At 35.3% G+C, this 20,244-nt stretch overlaps 1 protein-coding gene across 4 annotated transcripts in view; it reads right to left on the bottom strand.

Moving 5' to 3' along the window:
* CAPRIN2 (caprin family member 2) overlaps positions 1-20,244 on the bottom strand; it is a 37,453-nt gene that overhangs the window by 7,593 nt on the left and 9,616 nt on the right. For 2 of the 4 annotated variants that reach the window (XM_054590887.1, XM_054590888.1), the window contains exons 4-13: positions 16,246-16,484; positions 14,928-15,010; positions 12,478-12,645; positions 11,355-11,398; positions 9,765-10,439; positions 7,516-7,638; positions 6,245-6,326; positions 5,118-5,173; positions 2,871-2,972; positions 1,429-1,575 (exon numbers count right to left, since the gene is read on the bottom strand). In XM_054590887.1, the coding sequence (XP_054446862.1) occupies positions 1,429-1,575; positions 2,871-2,972; positions 5,118-5,173; positions 6,245-6,326; positions 7,516-7,638; positions 9,765-10,439; positions 11,355-11,398; positions 12,478-12,645; positions 14,928-15,010; positions 16,246-16,484 (1,719 nt within the window). The remainder of the gene's footprint in view (positions 1-1,428; positions 1,576-2,870; positions 2,973-5,117; positions 5,174-6,244; positions 6,327-7,515; positions 7,639-9,764; positions 10,440-11,354; positions 11,399-12,477; positions 12,646-14,927; positions 15,011-16,245; positions 16,485-20,244) is intronic. The other 2 variants (XM_054590889.1, XM_054590890.1) reach the window with 1 other exon arrangement.

Genomic DNA, 20,244 nt, shown 5'->3' with positions numbered 1-20,244 from the left:
GAGAATGAAAGCTATATAGGAGAAAAGGATACTCTTTCAAAACTAAAGATGAATTTAAAAAATCTGCAATTTACTGAATTTCTGTCATGTGGCAGGCAATGATCTGTCCAGACTCTGGCCATTGTCTATAAAATATCACGTCTATTACTCTCTAGCCTCTTTTCCCTGCTGCATTTTTCCTCGCAACATACAGCACTTAATGTGTTGCAAATGTACATTTCTCCCTAGCCCCCACCACCATAAAAAAATGTAATATTCTTGAGCACAAAGACTTATCTATTTTTCACTGCTACAACCCCAGTAACTTAAGAACAGTGCCTGGCTCTATAACTACCTGTTTTTTGAATGAATGAACGAACGAACAAACGAATGAATGAACGAACACCAATTTGTACTGGATAGACTTCAAACACATGAAGAGGACATATTGGCATGAGCAAAAAAAGTATTGTGAAAAGAATGTACAAGGCAAGCACAGAAAACTAGTCTGACAGGTTATACCAGACTTCGAAGTTTTTGGATTATCAGGCAAAGGACTTTCAATTTCATTCTGTAATGGACGATTATTTGCTTTTAATTAGGAATAGGAAAAAGTTAGAAAAACCAGTGTGGCACTACTGTGCAGGATGGACTGACAGGGAAAGAGGGAAAGCAAAGAAACTACGTTGTTCTAAGTGGGCAAGGAGGAAGTAATAAGACCAGTGAATTCAGACACCCGAATTCAGACCCTAGCCTGCCCCCTCGTTCCCCTGCCGCTCCACAGTAACTCAAAAGTACCCGGAGTGGGACATTTAAGCACCATCAGGAAAGGTACTTATTGGCTAAGACTTTTTGGTTTTTTTTCTAAAGAACTGTTTTATACTATTCGGTGTTTAGAGAACAAATATACAAACCTAGTTGTAATAGTACCATAAAAATTTTAAACTATAATGTGTAATTTATGTAATCCAAAATACCACACAAATCTGAACAATTCTCTCAAAACCTGCATGAGATCATGATAAAATCAAATGAAAATTTCAACTATGACAGAACACCCAGGTATGTATGTTCTCTCGGTCCAAATATTGATGCTACGGAACATCACTAGTGTGACATGAGAAATGGTTAGTGTTATTAAGACATTCGTACAAAATTATGTTTCTCACCACACAGTTCATTTGTTTAACAGGGGTCCTCAGCTTTGCCTGCTACTCATTTTTGCAAAGGGGAAAATCCTCTGATAAAATACCCACTCAAAATTCTTGACACATTGCCTTTAATACCACAAACAACATTTCCATTGGACAAATGTGAACTCTACCAGCCCAAATGAGAGTAATAAAATGGCACATGTATTCACATAGTACCCAATAACAGATGTAAGAGAAACAGTGGCTTTGTAACAGGAACAACGAGCTGCAATCGTCATTCACATTTCATACTCACCGTCTGCATGGCTTGAAAGGGTGCTGTGCTAATAGTTACTGAACTACTACTTGCTGGAGCTGACTGGAAGCCCTGTTCAGGGCCCTTTGACATGGGAGGATTTGGAGAGGCCAGTGGAGATGGTGGCTTGCATGGGGGAACTGCTGCCTGGGGAGGAAAAAATGCAGCGTCAGCTGATCGCCTACCACGTAACAAGCAGTTAACATACACTAAATCCCAGACTAGCATCAGTCAGCCAGTTCTATAGGATGACAATTGGACACAGGAATGCAAAAGAACAGCTTTTGCTTACAATTACAAATCTCGTCTGCTGAGGATGCACACTAGCATTTGCTTTACACGGCTTGCTGACTAAGTGAAAGAGCCTTACTAACAATCAGTCTGACAGATGAGGCACTGAACTTTTTATGAGTATCCATCTAGTTCTTTTCAAACCCAGAAATGATACTTTCCACTAGGTTAAGAATCTAATGGTATTTCAAATTTATACAGTAGAAAAACCTTGAGTTAGTTCCTTAGTCACTGTTAATTTTTCCCTATTTTAAAATCTTTTTAGTGGATTTATGACAGCTGCCTAAGAAAGAGAACCAAGCTTTATCTAATTTAAATAATCCTTATCTAAAAGAAAAAGCACATCCTTGATTTAACAGATTATAAATCCAAAGGTTTAAAAAGATACCAAAATTCAATCCCAATCAGATTATGAAGCAGATGGTGATTCGCTTGGTAACAAATACTCCTCTTAAAATGAGGAACCAAGTAATTTCAATTTAGACCAAGTCAGTACCATTACAACTAATGTTCATCTACATTTTTTATATCTATAATAAATACATATTCTTGTATAACAATTAACCAAAAGACAATAAAACCTAAGAGTTGCTTTATTAATCACTTCCCCCCCCAAAAAAACCATCCTATCTCCCTATTTCTATCTCAAGGATTTCCTCAAATTTATTAGCAAAAATTATTGCTTTAGAATTGGAAGCACAAATATAATACTGTAAAATTCTTTGGACAACATTAGCCAAAAAGGGAGTGTAAATCATTCCAATTGAGTAAGTGCTAATAGTAACACTATAAAGTTATTGGCTCTTCACAGTTAAATGAATAAAAAGATTTTTCTTCAAGGATTCCTTCAATGTAAATATAGTGATAAACCTGGCATAATCATGTCTAGAACTTCCCACCTTTTTTGACATTAGCAATTTGGACATATTTACTGTACCTGATAAAGCAATATTCTGTAAAGTCTATTTATATAGTAAAGTCACAATAAAGTTACCTGTACAAATTCCAGGGCCACAACATCTACAGAAAGCAATACATTAGTACAGTATAAATGTTAAATTGTTCAGCTGATCATGCCTGTAAATCATTAAATAAGCTGGTTCTGCTATTCTTTAAGACAGAAAAGAAATTAAGATAATTGACCTCATTACCTCAGGAGTCTCTGAGGTCAAAAACTCTGTTTCAGATCCCGAAGAAGCCTGATCGGGAGCCAAGCAAGCATTTGCGCTGCAGGTAACTGGAGAAGCAGCAGCCTGGACACAGGAAGGTATAAAAAGCACATTTTGTTCACTTTACATTTCTTGGGCCTTGAGCTTCCTAATGTTACTTTATTTGAGCACTCACTAGTACAAACACTATACTAAATACTTTACACAAACTAACACATTTAATCCAACAATAAGCCTGTGAGGTAGGTACTACTATCCCCATTTTGTTGACAATCAGGCAGTGGCAAAGAGAAAGACTGAGTAATTAATCACCCTAAATTAAGTGGCAGAGCTGAGATTCAAATCCACGCAGTCAGCTACATTGCCTTTCCAGGCCTGGTCAACAAAGCTACACATCTAATCCCATCTTCACTTATCAAGATTCTTGGCTCTGGAAACCTGGGGCTAGATTTTCAATCTGGCACTCAACGGCAGTTCACTGGAAGGTGAGCTCAGAGTACATTTAACACTCTAGGCATAGCTCTGCCAGAGTAAAAGCATAGGTACTATGCTTTTTTAAGCATAGAGTTGTCTTAGTGTCTTAAAGAGGCAGGCAGAAAAAAATAAAGCTAAAGCTAATAATATTTATAAAATAAGAATTGGGGAAAAGCAGAGTAGGAACTAAGGCTGTGACAATTGTGACCAATAAAAAACTAAGAGTGGCTGGGAATTCTATGGTACAACCAGGATTAGATATAAAGGAGAGACCCATAAAAATCGAGCTATCACAAAGTCTGAAGTATCAGTGAATCAACCTCTTTTATCAAAATACGTTGGTGTGGTTCTCAGAAGCCCAAGTAATAAAATGAGTGAACTGGAAACTAATTAATGGTAACCAGTATCAAACCAGTTATGTTTCAGTGATCTTCTAGAAGGGGTCATCATGATATAACATTTCAGGGGAAGGAGATGGCAGCCAAGTTTCAAAAAGGCCTTATGGGGGGGAAAAAAATCTAGATATACTTCAGAACATTTTATATTACTAAATAAATGGGTACAATTTACCCTAGATCCAACCAAAACATTAGCACCATTATGAGACTGAGTGTTTCTAAAACATGGCCTTTCTTCTGGCCCGCTCATAGACAACCGCCCTAAACAAGTGGGACTGGCTGTTGTCGGGGCATAACGAATCTCTAGCCACTGCAAGATTCACAGATGCTAAGTTAGGGCAACTCAGGCCACTTGATAGTTAAGCTTTAAAGGTTTTGATTTTAGTTAAAAGTTTCACTTAACAAAAGAGATATAGATACATTCTTTACATTAGTATTTATGAAATAGTTAGAAATTATGGCAGTTCCTGATTCCAAAGTATTGCTCCTTGCACCAGCTGAAGGTCATTTTAAGTACTGATGAATAAACATAACGTTACAGAGCAGAACTACTAAACTAGACCAGTGGCTTTTCAAAATAATAATTAGTTTTTCCATTAAAAGCTTCATGTAGAACCCTAATAGCGAGGACAGATAAAATGGAGCTCTTTAGTTTCATCAATGACCAGGCTGAGAGACCGTGCTCAACAAATACATTTTGAAAATTGAGCCCCACCTTATCAAACTAAATATAAACCACTGTAAACAAATGGTATTTACTCAGAAATTTTTGGAAAGGAAGGCAACAACTATTGACCTACCTGGTCAAATATTTAACTTACTGTTGAAGCAGCTACTATTAAGAAAATTACCAATAATACTTTCAGAGGAACCCAAAGAAATTATTTAAAAAAGATAATGACCAGAAAACTAGTGATCTTTGAACTTTACAGATCTCAATGATCTAGTCCCTTTATGTCTCTTAAGTATGTTCTCTGAAAATTAGTTCCTCAGAATGTTAACCATTGTTTGGGGGAACTGGGAGACAAATGGCTAAACATTGAGTTTAAAAAAATTAGTTTCTTTCTTTAGACCCTTTACTATCAGGTCACTTACATAGTTCAGTAGCAAGTGAGATTCCCAGACAAGGTACCTCTGAATTCTTCAGGTTTGCTCTTTCCTTACTAAATCAACTGGCTTTCTGTTATAATCAATGTTTTTCCCATGGTCATTAGGGAATCTTTTGAGGACTGGTTGTACTTAATCTAAAAATCTAGACATATATATATTAGAATCACTAAGTCTGATCATTCTTGCCAATGCAAGAATTTCTTCCCTGAATAGCTGAGTAAATGAAAGATTAATTTGGAGAAGTTACCTGTAATGGCTCTTGAAGAAAATCATTTTGACTGGATAGATTTTGTTCTGCGGATGCTGCAGAGAGTGAAATCAATAGTAAACTACTGAGAAAGGAGAAAGGTTTATGTGTATCAACTGGGTGGAAACTAAAGTTTATACTTTACAGGCAAAAAAAAAAAAAAAAAAAAAGCAGTAGCTGAAAAAACTAGGTCTCAAGTCCATCATGAATTTTCTAATAGAGATCTACAAAGAGTCTGAGAGGACTGTAGAAGAATAGGACACTAATCCCATCTGTAATACATGATATTTTAAGGTTAAATGAGGGAAAGCAGCATTACAAGGCTTCTAAAAGAACAGAAATGACTTTTAAAAATTACAAGGTAATATTAATCGGAAAGATAAAATCTGAGCTATTGTGATTTTATTAATTGATATATGTAAGTTTTGAGTTTCAAAGTAAATCTTAGCTGGGTCATCTGTTTCTTGAGTCATTTTTCCTCTTTGTGTATAGTAATCTACTTTTCAGTTAAGTAGTTTCAGCTTGGCTTCTTGTTAATACCCATCACTTTTGTTAATTACTCTATTCCTTACTTCATCCAGGAATTACTGTATAATCTAGTTGGTATATACTTCTTATTACAGCTGGGCAATGTCTTTGACTACATCACCTCTCCCCTGAGATAAACCAGTATAGAGTAAAAGACCTTGAGTTTGAAGTATCAGACCAGATCCAAATCTAGGCTCCATCATTAATTAGTATGGTACGCAGTACACTAAATATCACTGAGGTAATTCCACTCATACTCAGGATCTAAAAAGCTCAACACTAGATTCATAAAGTCAAATGGAGTCAAGCAAGTTCCAGTCAGAATTCACTCTAAGAACATAAAAAATTGCCACAACAGCTATTGTGCATTTCTGTTCACCTATCTGGAGACTTCCTCTAAAATGCAAACAAGCCAGTTAAGCATGCTAATATCCTAATGGGAATATACCCATATATAACTGATAACATATGGATACACTTAGAATAAATTAACACAGACACAGTTTAACCCTTACGATGTCTAGAGTAAAATTATTTGTCAACAAAATAATTGCTAAACTTAGAGCTGTTTGTTCCAAGTCTTAAGAATGATGACATACCTACTGGGCTACCTGGAGTAGCTGAAGGCGGCTGTGATGATGGAATTGCACTTGAAGGTTTGTCAAAATCCAGAATAGATTCCTAAAGTCAAGTTTTTAAATAATGAATAGAAGCAAAGGTTATTCATTTAAAAGTTATTCCCAATAAATTATGATGTTGTCCACAGCTTTTTAGCTATAGGAATCTAGCTAATTACTATCTCGAAAGGTTAATAAGTCTTTAAAGAAGCAGAAATAAGAATTAAAATTTAAAACTAAATTAACTGTCAAACTTTAAGATTGTGCCAACTTTTATAACCATAATACTAATTCTAAAGCCTATCTTGGAAAACTCCTGACTTGAAGTCTTAAACACAGGCATTAATCCTAATATAGACTGAACCCTCATTTTTATTTTACCTCAGACAATGAGAGGGTCTAATTATTTTCTCTCAACCTCAAACTAGCTCATGGTATTAAATACTTTCATGATGAGAAGTCATTCTCTTCTGTTACCTGCCCATCTTAGTTTTCCCAGAAATGTTTCCAACATTTTGAGTTAGTTACACACTTGTAGTAATTATTTTAGTTCTTTTATTGATCTTCAGGTAATCTGAAGGGATAAGCAATTCCCTTATTTTACAAATAAGTAGAGAGTTGGAAGCTAAATAACTTGCCATAGATTCTACAGCTGGTAAATTGGTAGAAGTGGGATTTAACCAGGGGTATAACTCCAAAGCTCAAGATCTTTTTACCACACAAAAATACCTTATTTGACTATTTCATCCCTCAGTAATATCATGCTACTCTGGAATTCTGTGAGAGTCTGTATATCACAATTTAACATTTAACTACTAACTTAACACAAGTTCACACTCTCATACAATTGGAATATAAACTCCTTAAAGGCAATGAATGTGTTATGATTTTATCAGCACATGGCGCCTCCCAGCATACCAAGCATGTAAGTAGGTTCTCACAATCTCGGTGGAAATGACTGATGATCTATAGCAGTGCTAGTATTTGAGCACTTTAAGCTTTTTACATGTTCAATTATTTTTATTACAACAAACAGAAATAGAAACTATTATCCTTATTTTCAAAGGAAACTGAGGGAGAGAGCTAAGTAACTTGCCTAAACTCTCAGAGCTGGGAAGTGGCAGAGCCGGGACTTATACTCATTCAGACATCAGAACCTACGCTCTAAGCTCTGAACAGCATCATAACACTTCAGATCAGAAGCAAGTAGCCCCAGGAATAGCATTTAAGATGCGTTTAATAATGACTCATACTTGCATAAAGTTACAGGTTCCTTGAATCTGGGTCATCAGATCCTGCAGTTTTTCATTCCTTAATACTGGATCCTTTGGAAGGGTAGAGGAAGAACCTACAGGCAGATGCATAGGCTTAGGCACCTACGAGACAAACCAATAATGTATTAAGAGTAAAATTAAAATTCAATCATCTAATTCAGGAAACTTAGCCTATTGTTTGTTACATCTAAATGAAATCGAAATACATAGCAATGCTCATTTATCAGATTTATCTCAGGTTAAAAAAAAATCCACATAAATGCCTTTTCTAAATAATTTAACTTTCCCCAATGATTCACTTTTTCCCTAGGGGTAAAAATTACTACTACCGCATTAAATATACATTCCATTTCTAAGATATATCTGATTTCAGAAACATTAAGATGCAATAATGTGTGTGTCACTTCCTACAATTGTGTCACTTCCTACAGTTGAGGAAATACACTGTTATATTTCGTTATAAGTAGTACACTTTGAGGGGCTATTGGTGTTTATAAGGTGGTTAGCCTTCGTGCTACATTTGCTTCAGACTGCCACACACCCTGAATTAGACCTAATGTTTATAGTTACTTGTATTGTCAGCATGCCTCTGCCTATTAGCACCTCTTCTCCAACTTTTAATTTGGAAGTCACACAGTTAATTTGTCAAAGTACCATATAAAATAGTTAATAGACCCAAATGAATAAATTAGAATCTCTTTTAGGAGAAAAGTATGAGCCTTAATGCTTAACTTCATGTTATCTAGTCTTTTGTCTTTCAACTCTGCTTTGCCTTTGACCGTACTTACTCGTGTTCTAGACAGTTGAGATTGCCAGACAGATGCAGAGACAAGTGCTGTATTATACACAGAAGCGTCCTCTCAGTTGCTGAAAAACCTTGCAACTTCAGTATAATGCTATCTGTGCCATAAACGCATATTAAATGAGTTCTGACCTTTCCAACTAAACATCCCTGATTTTAAATTATTCAGCAAATAGGATGGTACCAATATTCTGATAGGGCAAAGACTCAGCATTGCTATGCTCAGTGGAATTTCAAGTTGGATTTTTTAAAACAGATTTATTGAGGTATAAAACTGGGTTTTTAAATACAGGTTTCTCAAAATGGTCGACATATTACAATTACTGTATGTGATATGCGGTTAATGAAATAAAGCTATCAATCTTCTGCAAGGTCAGGAAGAAGCTAAAAGTAACTTTAGCACTTGAAGAAAAGAGAAACAAAGGAGAACAAACGGAGACAAGTAACTCTAAAATTATTTTCCCAGGTAGAACGGAGGTAGGGGTAATTTATTTATAAAATGCAATGCTTCAATTTCCCCAAGCAAAATGTTTTTCACACCATTAGAGGACCAAAGTTTTATCAGAAAACTTTTGGCTAAATGGCACAGAAATGCAATGAACACTACCAGAGATGAAGAACACTACTAGAGATGGGAGAATAAAAAGTTCACATTTCCTACCAAATTTGCACTTAAATAGTGGTACATAAATTTTAATGCAATAAAAAAGTAACACTAACTAGCATTGTATCCAAGGACTATTCATTATAAGCCTTCTTCTCTTCCTGAAATAGGTAATCATTACAGAATGAGGCCTTATATTTGACTAACTCTCAAAACCTAATTCCAGAATATTTAAGGCTCATAGTTTCCATCTCCTGAAAATTTTTATTTTGAAAGAGAAATGGAAAACTAATTGATTGTTCCCCAACTACTAGAATATCTGCAACCACCACGTACCTTCTTCAAAGAGTGCAGGCTAATCTGAGTGAATACAAGTAAGTGAAAGAGAAGCAAGAGAATACAGAAAAGTGTAACTTCTATCAGAAAAGGTCACTCATGTGCCAGGTAGAAAATAACAAATGAAATATAACAAGTCTCCCACCCTGTGACATGCATTTACATTTCTCACTTGTTCACATTATGGGCTTGTCTCAACAATCCACTATTTCAATGTCATATCATGTCATCAAATTTTGACATTAAAACAGTATCTTCTCATTGTGGAAATTTCATCTCAGGCTAGGCTCAACAGAGGGACTAGGTCTACTTCCAATTTTCATGGGGGAAAAAATATATGCATTAAAGAATTAAGTGAAATATTGTACACATTACTTTAACATGGGTTTTGTTGATATCTTTTTTTAAAGAAAACTAAAAAGTTATTATTACCACAGCTCATTTGTGTCTACACTGCCAGAAGCAAACTGATACAGATCAACTCACATCTTTGGGTTCTGCATTAAACTTCCTGGGCAGGAGCTGGTCATTTGGTATGAGGCTTCCTGCAGCTGCCCCCCAGGACTTTGGAGAAATCTGTGATGGCGGTGTTAAAGGGCGTTTTTGATTCTCAACATCATTTTCCCAGGATTTAGGAGTCTCTGGCTGTCTTGAATCCTGTTCTACACACATGGGAGTGGTCCATGACTTGCTGATGTCCTGTTCACTCTGCAGAGAAGGTGTCCAAGACTTCGCAGTTGGCTTCTCGGGATCCTGTTCTTTCTGCAGCTGAACTGGCCACGGCTTTGGTGTCTCCTGCTTCTTCTGTTCATCCTGAGCACTTCCTGCTTTGGATTTAGGAGTTTCTTGCTTCCATTGGCTAGGAGTTAGCTTGGGTTTGGAGACATCCTGCTTCTTCTGTTCTTCCTGCAAAGTGGACCTGAGTTTTGCAATCTCTTGTTTCCTCTCTTCTAAGGAAACTGCAGGCTTTGTTAGCTCCTGGTGCTTAACAGAAGACTCCCAGGACTTAAAGGATTCTTGTTTCTTCTCGCCATCTGGTTCAGTAAGCACATCCCAGCATTTGGAGAGATTTGGTTTTCTAGCATAACCTGCTTCCCAAGACTGTTCTTCATTCTGTTTGCTTGAATAATCTACTTCTGTTATGTAGCGTCTGTTAAGAAACTAGGCCAGAGGAAAAAAATGTGCTGAGTCACAGAAGTTATAGATGACCTTGAGCGGAACAGTGAACTCTCTCTTAGTGTTCCTGTATCCACTGGTCTGAACTGCTGTGCTAACAGAAGCTTCTGTCCTTATTCTACTTGAAAAGACTGTCCTACTTTTTTGTCTATCCATTTTCCCTCAATTAACAAATACAAACTTGGACATTTGAAAAATAATAATCTATATTTGACTGGCAGAGTTGGAATAACCCTAATAAAAGAGCCTGCATCAAGTAAATGTGGCACCATGATGGGCAGTTCTCAGCAGTCTTAGGTGAATAAGACACAGATTGCTACTTTCAAAGTAACCAAGTTTGTATTTCTGACTACCCACCTGACACCCTTAAATATTAAGGCAGAGGATGGTCCAACTACACAAAATTATACCATTTAACCTTAAGCCTTATGTTTCCTGAGTTACCAGACTCTCCTTTATTTCCATTGTATAATAATCAATACTGTGATTTTGCCTCTTTCATTCCTTTCAGCTTCTATGAATTTCAATGTCATTTTGGAACAAACAAATACCTCTTCTGTTACTAATCTGAGTACATTTTGGAAAGACTGAAATTCTACCCATTTTTAAATGCTAACACAAGGACCAAAAACAACAATAACAACAGCTTCTAAGTAATTTAGAAGTTAAGCTCACTCCTTTAATCCTCACCATAACCACATGAGGCAGACATTATTATTACCCTCATCTTAATGCATGAGGATAACAGACACATATATCTCACCTGAAGTCACTACGCTAGTAAGCTTCAGAGCCAGGGTTCAAGCTTAAGCAGTCTAGCTCCATGGCATTAACTCCCAACTGTAACACCACATGAAAGTTCAAAAACCAAAATCGGCAAGTTAACTTTCAGTACCTTACCTCTTGTGGTTGTATCTCTGGCTGTGTAAGTTCCACAAGAGACTCTGGGAAGATAAAAGAAATATTGAATAAATAGTAGGTAAACTATGAAGTTCTCAAACTGCTTACAACTAATTCATTCTAACAACATATTTCAGAAGAGTTATAGAAAAAGGATAGTAAAATTAACTATATTCATGGCAGGAGTGATTCTCGCTATTGCTTGTAGGTCAAAAGCTTATGGTCTAAAGACTAATTGAAGCTAAAAGCTCTCCTCATACAAGATACTCTCTAAAGTCAAGTTATAGTTAAAAATTCATTTCTGATTGAAAATAAGACTATCTCCTCTTACCCAAACACAGCTTCTTTCAAGTTGGAATTACAGCTCCAGTTCCATGGGATAAAAATTAGTTATCTCACTTGAAATACAGACCTTAAAGGCCTCCTACAAGCCAGTTTAAGGTTGGGAGGAGGTTAGGGAGTGCAGATACTGAAGCACTGGATTTAGTATTAAGAACTATGAGACATGAACGTGAGGAATGACATGCATCTTGCTCGTGGCTTCCAGGAGCCTTCCCGGACTACCACCTTAGAAGTGATATTTCTTAAATAAATCCAGCTTCAACAAAAAAAAGCAAATGAGCAATTTACTCAAAGTATTTTTTCCGCAAGAAAAGTGGAATTTTGAAGAAATCCATTTCCTTTACTGGAAATATTATATTTATTTTGGCAATTTTTTCACAAATCAGTATGTTAACCTTAGGTTATTTAGACTCTACTTCTACTATAGTATTGGATTCTACTATAACTTACATTTCAAACAATTTCAAATGGAATTATCCTACTAACAGTTTAACAAAGATATTCAAACTCAATAAATGTCTCATTTTAACAGTGTACAGTACTCTATTATAACACAGCGTAACCTAATGTTTCTATTAAGGTTCACCCTTAATAGAAGATAAATCACGGTAGTAAAGTCCCGATATGTTTTCCAACCTGAAGCTTATCCTATTGCAAGTGAAGAGGTCCATGCGTGCAGACACTGACAAATTAAAATAGGGCACTCCTTTCACAATGATTTGACTCATTTTGGGTGTAAAACATGCAACCACTATAAAGAATTTCAGAGATCATAACAAACCTGACTCTTTGACAGATTCAGTCTTCAATAATTGTTTTTTCTTCTCTGATTTTATTAGCATTTCTTCCTCCAATGATATTTCTTTTTCCTGAGCATTTTTTGGAACTGGGATACTTTCAAAATAGCCTGAGTTCAGCAATTTAGACAGTAGATCTTTCATATGTTTATCTAAGAAAGAGTGAATAAGGCTTAGTTATTTTATAATCTAAAAGGTCATGGAAAGTTATTTGAAATAGAAATCTTAATTTTATCCTACTTATATCATCATTATAACATTCTACATTAGAGGGGATTCAAAGAACTGGTCAGTACCAGGAAAAGTAAATATACAGTCCACCTTTGTGTCAAGCTAAATCAATATAAATTTTAAAGATCAGAATCCCAAAGTTCAGCAAGTCACTTAAGTTTCTCTGGGCCTCCATCTCCACGATCTGAAAAATGACTAAACAATCAGAGATCCTTATCAAAAACTCAAAACTGTTTTTTAAAAGCACACATTATTCCCTGAGCTTAAGAAAAAGTCATTTCTCTCATCTGCTCCCAAGACATCACAGCTAGCAATTACTTTATCTTCCCCAGGTAATTAAGGCTTTAGAGAAATAAAAGCTCCTTAAACATAACCATTAGAAAATGCTATCTTGGACAATCTCTAAAGGATTTCTAAACTACAAAATTCCATGATTAAGACTGTACTCTTAAGTTATGCTTTATGTCATTCCTAGCACATCACCCTTTGATGATCAATAAAAAATCTTAAAATGATTCTTAAAAAGTCACTGTACCAATAAATAGGTCTAAAATCTATTTTATTTTTAATATCCACTAAAAATGTAATTCCCAAATTAAGCAGAGTTCCCATACTTGATTTGGGTCTATTATTCCTTTCATAGGAGTACTGTGACATAGATTTTTGTCTTTTTTTTTAAGATAATCAACTTTGGGATATAATTTACAAACAACAAAATTCACCCATTTTAAGTGCACAGTACAGTTGTGTGAACTTTCACCAGAACAATGATATAGAACATTTTTATCAACTCAAAAAGTTCCTTCATCCCTGGATGGTATGGCTCAGTGAATTGAGTGCCTGCCTGTGAACTGAAAGGTTGCCAGTTCAATACCCAGTCAGGGCACATGCCTGGGTTCCAGGCCAGGACCTCAGCTGGGGATGAGCAAGAGGCAACTGATTGATGTATCTCTCACACATAGGTTTGCCTTTTGCACATCGATGTTTCCCTCTGTCCCTCCCTCCCCTCCCCTCTCTATAAAAATAAATAAAATCTTTAATTAAAAAAAAGTTCCTTCATGTCCCTCTTATAATCAATCCCTTCCCCCTACTCCCTGGCCACCACTGACCTGCTATCACTCTAGTTATATCTTTTCTAGAATTTCATATAACTGGAATCATACCATATGTACTCATTTTTTGTCTGGCTTCTTTCACTCAGCATAATTATTTTGAGATTCATCCATACTGTTGCATATATGAATACTTCATTCCTATTTTTATTGAGTAGGTTCCACTGTATGGATATACCACATTTTGTTTATCAATTATCAGTTGATGTATATCTGGGCTGTGTTCAGTTTGGGACTTTTATGAATAAAGCTGGTATGAACATTCATGTACAAATACTTATACAAACATATGTTTTCAGTTCTCTTGGGTACTAGAAGTAGAATTGCTTGGTAAGTGTTCACTTAATTTTATAAAAACTGCCAAACTAATTTCCAAAGAATTTGCATCATTTTGCATTCTAACCAAGAAATTAATTTCTGTGATTGTAATTTGGAAGCACTTAGAAATTTTGTTACAATTATAGATACGTATAGTATTTTTTAAAAGGAAGCGATCACTATTAACAAAAATGTTTACTAGCTTTGAATGAGTTTTCATTATCTTAAATTGGCACACAAAACTATGTACTTCATGTCTGGTCAATTGAATTTGGTCATTGGGCCAAAGTTTATTTAGGAAGCCAAAAGAACTCTTTCTCTCCAACTCATTTCCAGAACAACAGACAGTGATGCTTCAATAGACTATGTGGCTAAACCATTCATATTTTCTCAAGCAGATGTGGTAGATAAGTCTTGACATTAACAATGTGTGGATTTAAGATTCTTAACTAGAACAGGTACAACTATGCAGAAAAAAGAACTGAACTCCAAAATGGTCAAGCTAATGTGAAAACTAACACTAGATCTTAGCTCTTGTTCCCAAATCATAAAGACTTTCCACTTCAAAACTTTCTCTAGTTTCCATTTTAATTAGCACAATTACACAATGGCTGCTTTTACCAGAACAAAGAGATCATTCTTCTGATGAATATAGTATTGTCAGACATGTAAGTTCTGGTGGACTAACAACATTTCAACCCTCGATATCATTCTAAATGTCTATGCATAAAGTTTAGGATTTACTGCATAAGTCCAAAGGAGGGAAAACTCACATGTCGTTCCTACCACCGCTTTCTCACTACCTTCCAAAAGGTCCCAAAAGTATAAGGATGACTGCTCCATCTGGTCTTCAACACTGATAAGGAAAAGCAGAAGCAGGACAAAGTGGTTTTAGAGGTACATATATATATTGAAGTGGTACCATTTATACAATTAACCCATAAACGACCAAGACATTCAATGTGAATTTTTGTCATCTTACTCTTTGAAAATGGAAAATTGAAGTTTTTTAAAGATGACTAACTGCCCATTTGTGGATTCTAAGTGTAAGCACTTTTCCTCAAAAAGAAAAAACAAAATAAAGATTTTTACCAAACACAGATATTAAGGAATAGACCAAAAAGAGTTCCAAGCTGTCAGCACAGTAGCATTCATTATCAACCTTATGTCCGAGAACAATGGAATGAAAATATTAAGAGCTGCATTTAACTGTAAAGAGAGCAGCTTATTTTTCAAATTATTTTCACCTAATTTCACTCCCTAAATCCACTGAGGTAGGAAAAGGAAAACACCAAATAGGAGTAGGCTATCAGAATGGGAATGTATGTGTGTATGTATATATGTATGTATGTATGTATGTATGTATCTTATATATGTATGGCTGTCTACAGGTAAAGAGTTTTATTAGGTTCCTTCTTGATACAAGGCTGACTTCTAATAACAGTTGAAATCTAACTGTTTTAGCATGGCTCACAGATGCACATTGGAATAGCATGTATCTAATAAAGCCAAGAGCATACCTGCTCATTAGCTAATTTATTTCATCAAAGCAAGACTAGAAAGAGGATACGTGGAAGGAGGGAAAATGAGTAGCCTCAGTTTGCTGATTTTGTATTTTAAATTATCAGGTTTCTTCCTCCGTATTTATTCACAGCACAAGAACACCAAACAATTCTCACCATAAAACTTAAATGATACTGGCCAAGTTAAATTTTATTTACCTCCACTTAAGCACAGCAGTTAAAAGGCAAAGACCCTCAGGTAATATAGCAGTCTGAGATAATTACAAAAAAGAATTTTAAGAACATACATAATTAGTGTTATAGCTAATATTTGCATAAGGTTAAAACTTGATGATCAGACAACATTTTTGAAATCCGTGTGACATTAAAGAAGTATGTTAATGCGGTCATTCAAATCCACTTTCCTCCCAGACAGTCTATCAACCCTGTCAGAGTCTAGGCAGATCCACACTGCCCATATAGAATCAAATTAATGTTTTCTTAATTACTAAATATAGCTATATGTTTGTATTTATATAAGCTAAAGTATTATGGGTTCTACTTGAGAAAAATATTTTCACTAGCTTACCTCAGACTTTCATTTCTTTCAGGGCAGGTCAGTTTTGAAAATTTAATGAGGTAGTCAAGTTCTTTTAAAGGCAAATACACTGCACCATTCAAGCCCTCTTTCAAGTCCTTCTGTACATGCTCCTGCATCAAGTTCTGTAATACATACTGAACTTGAAGTACGGTGCAAAGCTTTTTCTTCTCAGCCTCGAGTTTGAGCATGTGCTCCCTTCTCTGGGCCTTCTTCTGAGCTTTAAGCAGCTGTTAAAAAGAAATGCTAATTAAGTTTGACAACTCTCCACCACCCATTATCACCAACTGTAGTCTAAAAAAGGCTAATCGCAGAGCGTTTAGATAATAAATCTTATATATGGGGTGGGAAAAGTAGGTTTACAGTTGTGAGTATCCAAAACACAGGGTTTATTATTGTGTTATTATTTATTATTGTGTTATTTACTTGTATTACAATTATAAACCTATTTGTTCCCACTCCTGTACTGTGAAATTGATAAATTCATTTAACCCCGATTCCTTCTTCAGCTTAAGAAGTCACTGAGTAATAAACTGGTTTGTCTGGTTTGTAACCAGAGCCAATGGAGTCCAAACACCTAATTCCCAAGTCACCTTTCCACATTAATGTATATCAAGCCTTTTAGACCAAATTTTTTAAGAAAATGCTTCACTTTGTTTTGGGTTTTTTTAAAAAAAATCTCATGTTCCAAGAGAAGAATATTTAAACTATAATGGTCAGTTTTCAACCAAGCAAAGACAACTGGCTAAAACATAAGGAATTAAAAACTAAACAGAAATAAAATGTCTTACTAATGTAATGCCAAAAAACAGCCACAGCATAAAGGTTTATTTTAAAAGTAAAATTAAGAAATATTTTCATAATTGTCAGTCAGGATGGAGCTTTATCTTCCAATATTTAGCTGATAAAACACACAGAAAATTAGTGTCTACTCTTAAGGCCCAGACTATAATACCATAAAGTCTGACATAATACGTCAGTCTCAGAAGTGGCTTTCCATTAAAAAAAAAAAAATTTAATTAAAAAAATTAAAAGTACTATCTATTTCCACTAAGAAATCTGAAAGTTCTTTTCTTCCCATAGGTTGTTTTTCTGATTCTAATGTTTCCTTCATATTGGATATTTTATGAGGTATAAAGATTACAAGAACAAAAGGAAAATCTATAAGATTTTTCCTATAGATGGGTTAAGTTACTTAGATATAGCATCAGTATTGAAAACTCTACAAAAGAGGTTTGTATGTTTGTAAATCCAAACAAGATAAAGATGCGGGGGGGAGCACTCAAGAAAAAGACTCGTTATGGCACTACTAATTAGTAGTCAGGAGAGGATACGGAAACAACTTAATAAATTTGACTTGTGCCACTATCAGAGACAAGAGACACGGAATGAAAATGAAATTTTGAGAATGAGGAACAGGCTCATTGGTTGGGGGTTATGTGCGCAAGAATATTTTCTTCAGGATGGGAAAGGCTCAGAAAAGCTTTTCCAAGGCTGCAATATGGACTTAGAGCAGTAATAACCAAAACTACCAAAGGATTCTCAGTTTCTGCTTGAGAAGAGGAGGAAGTACAGGGATGGCAAGTCCAGCTATCCAAGACAATGGGATTCTCCTGGACACAGTCTCACGATGGTAAAGTGAAAGGCAACGGATGCTGAGGACATCTGCAGGACTGTAGCACATGGTTCCCTCAGGTCTCTCGTTAGCCATCTCCTAAGGTTGGATTAGGTGTTCTTACAGGCTCATGCCACCCTGAACATCCCCTACCAAAGTATCTATTATATTTAATGCTTATCTTGTTATTTATCTGCACCTCCCTTCCCTTGGCTTCAGCTCCGTGATGACAAGGACTATATGTACCTCTATGTATCTCCCTGTTGTTCACCAGTGTATCACTAGTGCCCAGCATAGAGTTTGACACATAACAGGACTTCATATATTTGCTGATTCAATCAAGTATCAAGTAAGAAAGCACGCTGTCTCCTAGATTATAATCAATTGTTCACATCACAAAAATCACTGACTGCAGCCTATTCCGCCATATTTATATAGACAAGAAGTCAGATTATATTTTCTTCTCTTCTTCCAGCTGAGAACTGGTTTGGAAAGAAGATACAAAGTATAAATTTCTATCAACTAATAATATTGAATAATAAAATTTATTTTCTGAACCATGACATAGAATGATAAATACCTACCAAGGGACAGAGCTCACATCATGAAGACAAAGAGAGATGTGGCTGGGCTGAACAGGAGGCTTTCAACTTTCATTTGAAGGGAAAGAAGAAAATGTTACACAAACTGTAAAACTGGCTATCATAGAAGAGGTTTGACAAAAGAAACACTTCAGTAAAAGAAGAGATGAAAAATCACTAGGCTGGAAGGTACTGACCAATACTTCTAGGGTCTTAATTCATTAAGACACAATCCAAAGTACTTAAGCATCTCACCTAAAGTGAAAGTAAATCTATAGTACAAACAAGGAAAAATAATCTCATACATAACAAAATTTGGTGGATTAGAAACTACCTCTAGACTATAGCAGTGGAAAAGCATTTAATAGATAGGTACCATATCCATGGCACAAAGTAGAGAACACAGTTTTTAGAAATAAAAAGTATTAGGGCCCTACCTTACTCTAGCACTTGTACTGGCTACATGACTTTGAAGAAGTTCCTTCTATTCTGAGCCTCAGATTCCTTTCCTGAAAAATGGGGCTATTTATATCTACTTTCTAGGTTGTTGTAAAAATCAAGTGGACTTTCATAGGTGCCTAGCACATGGAAGGTGTTTTTTAAAAAAGATTTATATCTTAAAAAAAAAAAAAAACACCACCATATATTGAAAAAACAAACACCTAAATGGAAAACTAAAATTTGATAGGGTAACTTCGAGTAAAGAGTGTCAATGGAGAATTTTTTTAAGTATTATAAAAGTACACTTCCAACCATTCAAACAGGAGGATGATAATGAATGGTCCTTTTATAGTAAAATGGACCAAAACTAAATAAACTTAATATCTTTGGGGGTAGAGAATCAATCATACAAGAAAAAAATTGACTTAAAAGTAAAAATAGACTATAAATATTTAATAACTGTAGGATTTAGAGTATTAAAATTAAGTGATATATGAGTGAAAATGAGTTAAAATATGCTATGGCTGACAAGAGTTAATATCATCTTAAACTTACACTAACAGAAGAACCCAGAAAACTGGAGGAAGTGGCTCTATAGTAGGCTACTTTAAATTTATATACCACCTTTAAGAGCTCATGACGGCAGACATCCAGAAGAGAGCAACTCAGGACTACGTTACAAGGATTAAGATGGTAGATATCTTCAACCTAGGAATTATGCTTTGGGGTTTTGGTGGGTGCTTTTTGCGGGGAGGAAGTTGGGAGGGGTTAGTGCACAGGTGGTTGAAGGCACAGGAATGGAGAAGAGAATTTCAGTTCATGATACAATAAGAAAATAACCAAAAAGTAGAAGAGATTATCTTATGAGGCATGCTCCCCAAATCAGAAATGAATTTACAAAAAAATTTCAATTGTTAGAACATGATCTTTAAAGGGCCTCCTTAAGATTTCTAAAACAGTGGCGAACACTTCATTAATTCCAAATGCTCTAGACTTCATATTAATTATTGATTAAATGTCAGAGATAAAAGTTTGAATTGCTAGCATTGAGAACCTAACAAGTGAGACCAGATGAACTCTAACATAAATCATAAGTTTTCCTGGTAATAACTGCCATCGCTTCAAGAAGAGTCTACCAATTCTGTTTCCTAATATGTTAAATAATGCTCAACTTATAAGCATATTGTATATAAATTTACTAGTCTATATTATAAAGTACCTTTAATAAATGTATTCATAAAAATAGTTTTTATTCCCTTCTCAGTGATTTCTATAATCCATAGTGAAATAATACACATTAATTAGATAACTAATAGTTTATTTACAATGTCTCATATACAGATGTCATTTGTG

Source organism: Pteronotus mesoamericanus, unplaced genomic scaffold, assembly GCF_021234165.1.
Source record: "Pteronotus mesoamericanus isolate MK-2021 breed Mesoamerican mustached bat unplaced genomic scaffold, CSHL_Meso_final scaffold_21, whole genome shotgun sequence".
Classification (NCBI taxonomy): Eukaryota; Metazoa; Chordata; class Mammalia; order Chiroptera; family Mormoopidae; genus Pteronotus; species Pteronotus mesoamericanus.
The sequence above is the reverse complement of the archived record's forward strand: the minus strand, read 5'-3'. Positions and strand labels throughout refer to the sequence as shown.